General features: G+C 47.2%; 1 protein-coding gene across 1 annotated transcript; it reads left to right on the top strand.

Annotated features, from left to right (window-relative positions):
• The first annotated feature begins 1,841 nt into the window (after positions 1-1,841).
• On the top strand, positions 1,842-3,104 carry LOC115183958 (microtubule-associated protein 6-like). Its single transcript, XM_029744944.1, has one exon. It carries the CDS (start codon positions 1,842-1,844, stop codon positions 3,102-3,104), a length of 1,263 nt encoding a protein of 420 aa, XP_029600804.1.
• The last annotated feature ends 5,528 nt before the right edge of the window (positions 3,105-8,632 follow it).

The following is an 8,632-nucleotide window of genomic DNA, read 5'->3' as shown; positions in this document are numbered from 1 at the left end:
TTCATTCCTACTTAGATGTATGTGTATTGGGTATATGTTATGTAATTTGTTAGATATTACTTGTTAGATATTACTGCCCTGTCGGAGCAAGAAGCACAAGCATTTCACTACACCCGCGTTTCACTGCACCCGCGTTTCACTGCACCCGCGTTTCACTGCACCCGCGTTTCACTACACCCGCGTTACACTGCACCCGCGTTACACTGCACCCGCGTTTCACTGCACCCGCGTTACACTACACCACCATGTCTTAGATCTATCCAAGCTGAACTGTATCCACTGTATCCACCATGTCTTAGATCTATCCAGGCTGAACTGTATCCACTGTATCCACCATGTCTTAGATCTATACAGGCTGAACTGTATCCACCATGTCTTAGATCTATCCAAGCTGAACTGTATCCACCATGTCTTAGATCTATCCAAGCTGAACTGTATCCACCATGTCTTAGATCTATCCACGCTGAACTGTATCCACCATGTCTTAGATCTATCTACGCTGAACTGTATCCACCATGTCTTAGATCTATCCAGGCTGAACTGTATCCACTGTATCCACCATGTCTTAGATCTATCCAGGCTGAACTGTATCCACCATGTCTTAGATCAATCCACGCTGAACTGTATCTACTGTATCCACCATGTCTTAGATCTATCCAGGCTGAACTGTATCCACTATGTCTTAGATCTATCCAGGCTGAACTGTATCCACCATGTCTTAGATCTATCCAAGCTGAACTGTATCCACCATGTCTTAGATCTATCCACCATGTCTTAGATCTATCCAGGCTGAACTGTATCCACCATGTCTTAGATCTATCCACCATGTCTTAGATCTATCCAGGCTGAACTGTATCCACCATGTCTTAGATCTATCCAAGCTGAACTGTATCCACCATGTCTTAGATCTATCCAAGCTGAACTGTATCCACCATGTCTTAGATCTATCCAAGCTGAACTGTATCCACCATGTCTTAGATCTATCCAAGCTGAACTGTATCCACCATGTCTTAGATCTATCCAAGCTGAACTGTATCCACCATGTCTTAGATCTATCCAAGCTGAACTGTATCCACCATGTCTTAGATCTATCCACCATGTCTTAGATCTATCCAGGCTGAACTGTATCCACCATGTCTTAGATCTATCCAGGCTGAACTGTATCCACCATGTCTTAGATCTATCCACCATGTCTTAGATCTATCCAAGCTGTACTGTATCCACCATATGGAAACAACACAAGACTAGCCTGTAGTGTCCAGCTCACGTCAGAGGAACCCACGGCCCTATTGATGAATCTTACCAGCGTGACGATATCTCTCCGAAAGCTCTCCAACCTGATGACTAGGAGGTCTTCAGGGCTGTTTAAAAATCCTTACCTTTCACTATTACAGGCTGTTGTGTTGTCCAGTCATTGTCCTGTCGGGTCTCATTACAGAGCTCTATAGGAGAGTGGAACTGTAAACTTCCTGCAGTAGGAGACTGAGGATATGTCCCAAATGCCACCTTATTCACTACATAGTGCCCTGTGGGCCCTGGTCAAATGTAGTGTGCACTGCATAGGGAATAGGTTGTCATTTGGGGAGGCAACCTGTGACGAACACAACTCTTGTTATTGTACCCTTGGGTGATGTGATCGACCAAGGGTGATAGAGATGTTATCAGACCGCTGGATGTTTTCTCTGCTGTTTCACAAGGCCTTCTGAACGACAACCCTAAACCCAAAAGCTGAAGCAAATGAAAAGTTTTCTGTCATTGAAAGACGTGTGTTTTTCACCTACAGAAAAGCGCAGACAATTATTATTTATTATCTAAATGAAATCTATTAGAAATGCATAATAATGACCCAGTGCAGACCAACAGCATTCCAGGACCCAGTGCAGACCAGTACCATACCAGGACCCAGTGCAGAACAACAGCATACCATAACAGGACCCAGTGCAGACCAACAGCATACCATACCAGGACCCAGTGCAGACCAACAGCATACCAGGACCCAGTGCAGACCAACAGCATACCAGGACCCAGTGCAGACCAACAGCATACCATACCAGGACCCAGTGCAGACCAACAGCATACCAGGACCCAGTGCAGACCAACAGCATACCATACCAGGACCCAGCGCGGACCAACAGCATACCATACCAGGACCCAGTGCAGACCAACAGCATACCATACCAGGACCCAGTGCAGACCAACAGCATACCATACCAGGACCCAGTGCAGACCAACAGCATACCATAACAGGACCCAGTGCAGACCAACAGCATACCAGGACCCAGTGCAGACCAACAGCATACCAGGACCCAGTGCAGACCAACAGCATACCATACCAGGACCCAGTGCAGACCAACAGCATACCATACCAGGACCCAGCGCAGACCAACAGCATACCATACCAGGACCCAGTGCAGACCAACAGCATACCATACCAGGACCCAGTGCAGACCAACAGCATACCATACCAGGACCGAGTGCAGACCAACAGCATACCATACCAGGACCCAGCGCAGACCAACAGCATACCAGGACCCAGTGCAGACCAACAGCATACCATAACAGGACCCAGCGCAGACCAACAGCATAACAGGACCCAGTGCAGACCAACAGCATACCATACCAAGACCCAGTGCAGACCAACAGCATACCATAACAGGACCCAGTGCAGACCAACAGCATACCATACCAGGACCCAGTGCAGACCAACAGCATACCAGGACCCAGCGCAGACCAACAGCATACCAGGACCCAGTGCAGACCAACAGCATACCAGGACCCAGTGCAGACCAACAGCATACCATACCAGGACCCAGTGCAGACCAACAGCATACCATACCAGGACCCAGCGCAGACCAACAGCATACCATACCAGGACCCAGTGCAGACCAACAGCATACCAGGACCCAGTGCAGACCAACAGCATACCATACCAGGACCCAGCGCAGACCAACAGCATACCATACCAGGACCCAGTGCAGACCAACAGCATACCAGGACCCAGTGCAGACCAACAGCATACCATACCAGGACCCAGTGCAGACCAACAGCATACCATAACAGTCCTCTCTCTCCTCCCCTTGGCTGCAGTTGGCACCGTTGTCTAGTTAGGTGTCTAGTTAGCAACATTGTCTAGTTAGCAGGTGTATAGTTAGCAGGTGTATAGTTAGCAGGTGTATAGTTAGCAGCATTGTCTAGTTAGTTAGCAGCATTGTCTAGTTAGTTAGCAGCATTGTCTAGTTAGTTAGCAGCATTGTCTAGTTAGTTAGCAGCATTGTCTAGTTAGCAACGGTGTCTAGTTAGCAAGGGTGTCTAGTTAGCAAGGGTGTCTAGTTAGCAAGGGTGTCTAGTTAGAAGGTGTCTAGTTAGCAAGGGTGTCTAGTTAGCAGCATTGTCTAGTTAGAAGGTGTCTAGTTAGAAGGTGTCTAGTTAGCAGCATTGTCTAGTTAGAAGGTGTCTAGTTAGAAGGTGTCTAGTTAGAAGGTGTCTAGTTAGCAGCATTGTCTAGTTAGCAGGTGTCTAGTTAGCAGGTGCATAGTTAGCAGTGTTGAAAAGTTAGAAGGTGTCTAGTTAGCAGCATTGTCTAGTTAAAAGGTGTATAGTTAGCAGGTGTATAGTTAGCAGCATTGTCTAGTTAGCAGGTGTCTAGTTAGCAGGTGTATAGTCAGGTGTCTACTTAGCACCATTGTCTGCAGCCTGGGGGAGGAGAGAGAGGACAGTCTGCCTGCTGCAGCCTGGGGGAGGAGAGAGAGGACAGTCTGCCTGCTGCAGCCTAGGGGAGGAGAGAGGACAGTCAGCCTGCTGTAGCTAGAGGGAGGAGAGAGGACAGTCTGCCTGCTGTAGCTAGAGGGAGGAGAGAGGACAGTCTGCCTGCTGTAGCTAGAGGGAGGAGAGAGGACAGTCAGCCTGCTGTAGCTAGAGGGAGGAGAGAGGACAGTCAGCCTGCTGTAGCTAGAGGGAGGAGAGAGGACAGTCAGCCTGCTGTAGCTGGAGGGAGGAGAGAGAGGACAGTCAGCCTGCTGTAGCTGGAGGGAGGAGAGAGAGGACAGTCAGCCTGCTGTAGCTAGAGGGAGGAGAGAGGACAGTCAGCCTGCTGTAGCTAGAGAGAGGAGAGAGGACAGTCAGCCTGCTGTAGCTGGAGGGAGGAGAGAGGACAGTCAGCCTGCTGTAGCTAGAGGGAGGAGAGAGGACAGTCTGCCTACTGTAGCTAGAGGGAGGAGAGAGAGGACAGTCTGCCTGCTGTAGCTAGAGGGAGGAGAGAGGACAGTCTGCCTGCTGTAGCTAGAGGGAGGAGAGAGGAGAGTCTGCCTGCTGTAGCCAGGGGGAGGAGAGAGAGGACAGTCTGCCTGCTGTAGCCTGGAGGAGGAGAGAGGACAGTCTGCCTGCTGTAGCTACAGGGAGGAGAGAGAGGACAGTCTGCCTGCTGTAGCTACAGGGAGGAGAGAGAGGACAGTCTGCCTGCTGCAGCCAGGGGGAGGAGAGAGAGGACAGTCTGCCTGCTGTAGCTACAGGGAGGAGAGAGAGGACAGTCTGCCTGCTGCAGCCAGGGGGAGGAGAGAGAGGACAGTCTGCCTGCTGTAGCTACAGGGAGGAGAGAGAGGACAGTCTGCCTGCTGTAGCTACAGGGAGGAGAGAGAGGACAGTCGGCCTGATGTAGCCTGGAGGAGGAGAGAGGGGACAGTCTGCCTGCTGCAGCCAGGGGAAGGAGAGAGGACAGTCTGCCTGCTGCAGCCAGGGGGAGGAGAGAGAGGACAGTCTGCCTGCTGCAGCCAGGGGGAGGAGAGAGAGGACAGTCTGCCTGCTGCTGTCTAACACTAACAGCACCATATCACCAGGTAACATTCTGAGTATGTTGTCTATCAGCACCATATCACCAGGTAATATTCTGAGTGTGTTGTCTAGCAGCACCATATCACCAGGTAACATTCTGAGTATGTTGTCTAGCAGCACCATATCACCAGGTAACATTCTGAGGATGTTGTCAATCACTAGCAGCACCATATAACCAGGTAACATTCTGAGTGTGTTGTCTAACAGCACCATATCACCAGGTAACATTCTGAGTATGTTGTCTAGCAGCACCATATCACCAGGTAACATCCTGAGTATGTTGTCTAACAGCACCATATCACCAGGTAACATTCTGAGTATGTTGTCTATCACTAACAGCACCATATCACCAGGTAACATTCTGAGTATGTTGTCTATCATTAGCAGCACCATATCACCAGGTAACATTCTGAGTATGTTGTCTAACACTAACAGCACCGTATCACCAGGTAACATTCTGAGGATGTTGCCTATCAGCACCATATCACCAGGTAACATTCTGAGTATGTTGTCTATCACCAGCAGCACCATATCACCAGGTAACATTCTGAGTATGTTGTCTATCACTAGCAGCACCATATCACCAGGTAACATTCTGAGGATGTTGTCTAGCAGCAACATATCACCAGGTAACATTCTGAGTATGTTGTCTAGCAGCACCATATCACCAGGTAACAATCTGAGGATGTTGTCTAACACTAGCAGCACCATATCCCCAGGTAACATTCTGAGTGTGTTGTCTATCACTAGCAGCACCATATCACCAGGTAACATTCTGAGGATGTTGTCTAGCAGCACCATATCACCAGGTAACATTCTGAGTATGTTGTCTAGCAGCACCATATCACCAGGTAACATTCTGAGTGTGTTGTCTATCACTAGCAGCACCATATCACCAGGTAACATTCTGAGGATGTTGTCTATCAGCACCATATCACCAGGTAACATTCTGAGTATGTTGTCTATCACTAACAGCACCATATCACCAGGTAACATTCTGAGTATGTTGTCTAACACTAACAGCACCGTATCACCAGGTAACATTCTGAGGATGTTGTCTAGCAGCACCATATCACTAGGTAACATTCTGAGTATGTTGTCTAGCAGCACCATATCACCAGGTAACATTCTGAGTATGTTGTCTAGCAGCACCATATCACCAGGTAATATTCTGAGTGTGTTGTCTAGCAGCACCATATCACCAGGTAACATTCTGAGGATGTTGTCTAGCAGCACCATATCACCAGGTAACATTCTGAGTATGTTGTCTATCACTAGCAGCACAATATCACCAGGTAACATTCTGAGTATGTTGTCTATCACTAGCAGCACCATATCACCAGGGAACATTCTGAGGATGTTGCCTATCAGCACCATATCACCAGGTAACATTCTGAGTATGTTGTCTAGCAGCACCATATCACCAGGTAACATTCTGAGTATGTTGTCTATCACTAGCAGCACCATATCACCAGGTAACATTCCGAGGATGTTGTCTAGCAGCAACATATCACCAGGTAACATTCTGAGTATGTTGTCTAGCAGCACCATATCACCAGGTAACAATCTGAGGATGTTGTCTAACACTAGCAGCACCATTTCACCAGGTAACATCCTGAGTATGTTGTCTAGCAGCACCATATCACCAGGTAACATTCTGAGTATGTTGTCCAGCAGCACCATATCACCAGGTAACATTCTGAGGATGTTGTCTAGCAGCACCATATCACCAGGTAACATTCTGAGTGTGTTGTCTATCACTAGCAGCACCATATCACCAGGTAACATTCTGAGGATGTTGTCTATCAGCACCATATCACCAGGTAACATTCTGAGTGTGTTGTCTATCACTAGCAGCACCATATCACCAGGTAACATTCTGAGTATGTTGTCTAGCAGCACCATATCACCAGGTAACATTCTGAGTATGTTGTCTAGCAGCACCATTTCACCAGGTAACATTCTGAGTATGTTGTCTATCACTAACAGCACCATATCACCAGGTAACATTCTGAGTATGTTGTCTAACAGCACCATATCACCAGGTAACATTCTGGGTATGTTGTCTATCACTAGCAGCACCATATCACCAGGTAACATTCTGAGTATGTTGTCTATCACTAGCAGCACCATATCACCAGGTAACATTCTGAGGATGTTGTCTAACAGCACCATATCACCAGGTAACATTCTGAGGATGTTGTCTAGCAGCACCATATCACCAGGTAACATTCTGAGTATGTTGTCTAGCAGCACCATATCACCAGGTAACATTCTGAGGATGTTGTCTAACACTAGCAGCACCATATCACCAGGTAACATTCTGAGTGTGTTGTCTATGACTAGCAGCACCATATCACCAGGTAACATTCTGAGATTGTTGTCTAACAGCACCATATCACCAGGTAACATTCTGAGGATGTTGTCTAGCAGCACCATATCACCAGGTAACATTTTGAGTATGTTGTCTAGCAGCACCATATCACCAGGTAACATTCTGAGTATGTTGTCTATCACCAGCAGCACCATATCACCAGGTAACATTCTGAGGATGTTGTCTAGCAGCACCATATCACCAGGTAACATTCTGAGTATGTTGTCTATCACTAGCAGCACAATATCACCAGGTAACATTCTGAGTATGTTGTCTATCACTAGCAGCACCATATCACCAGGGAACATTCTGAGGATGTTGCCTATCAGCACCATATCACCAGGTAACATTCTGAGTATGTTGTCTAGCAGCACCATATCACCAGGTAACATTCTGAGTATGTTGTCTATCACTAGCAGCACCATATCACCAGGTAACATTCCGAGTATGTTGTCTAGCAGCACCATATCACCAGGTAACAATCTGAGGATGTTGTCTAACACTAGCAGCACCATATCACCAGGTAACATTCTGAGTGTGTTGTCTATCACTAGCAGCACCATATCACCAGGTAACATTCTGAGGATGTTGTCTAGCAGCACCATATCACCAGGTAACATTCTGAGTATGTTTTCTAGCAGCACCATATCACCAGGTAACATTCTGAGTATGTTGTCTATCACCAGCAGCACCATATCACCAGGTAACATTCTGAGGATGTTGTCTATCAGTACCATATCACCAGGTAACATTCTGAGTATGTTGTCCAGCAGCACCATATCACCAGGTAACATTCTGAGGATGTTGTCTAGCAGCACCATATCACCAGGTAACATTCTGAGTGTGTTGTCTATCACTAGCAGCACCATATCACCAGGTAACATTCTGAGGATGTTGTCTATCAGCACCATATCACCAGGTAACATTCTGAGTGTGTTGTCTATCACTAGCAGCACCATATCACCAGGTAACATTCTGAGTATGTTGTCTAGCAGCACCATATCACCAGGTAACATTCTGGGTATGTTGTCCCCCACTAGCAGCACCATATCACCAGGTAACATTCTGAGTATGTTGTCTATCACTAGCAGCACCATATCACCAGGTAACATTCTGAGGATGTTGTCTAACAGCACCATATCACCAGGTAACATTCTGAGGATGTTGTCTAGCAGCACCATATCACCAGGTAACATTCTGAGTATGTTGTCTAGCAGCACCATATCACCAGGTAACATTCTGAGGATGTTGTCTAACACTAGCAGCACCATATCACCAGGTAACATTCTGAGTGTGTTGTCTATGACTAGCAGCACCATATCACCAGGTAACATTCTGAGGATGTTGTCTAACAGCACCATATCACCAGGTAACATTCTGAGGATGTTGTCTAGCAGCACCATATCACCAGGTAACATTTTGAGTATGTTG

This window comes from Salmo trutta, unplaced genomic scaffold, assembly GCF_901001165.1.
Source record: "Salmo trutta unplaced genomic scaffold, fSalTru1.1, whole genome shotgun sequence".
Classification (NCBI taxonomy): Eukaryota; Metazoa; Chordata; class Actinopteri; order Salmoniformes; family Salmonidae; genus Salmo; species Salmo trutta.
This window is presented reverse-complemented; position numbering and strand designations above follow the sequence as displayed.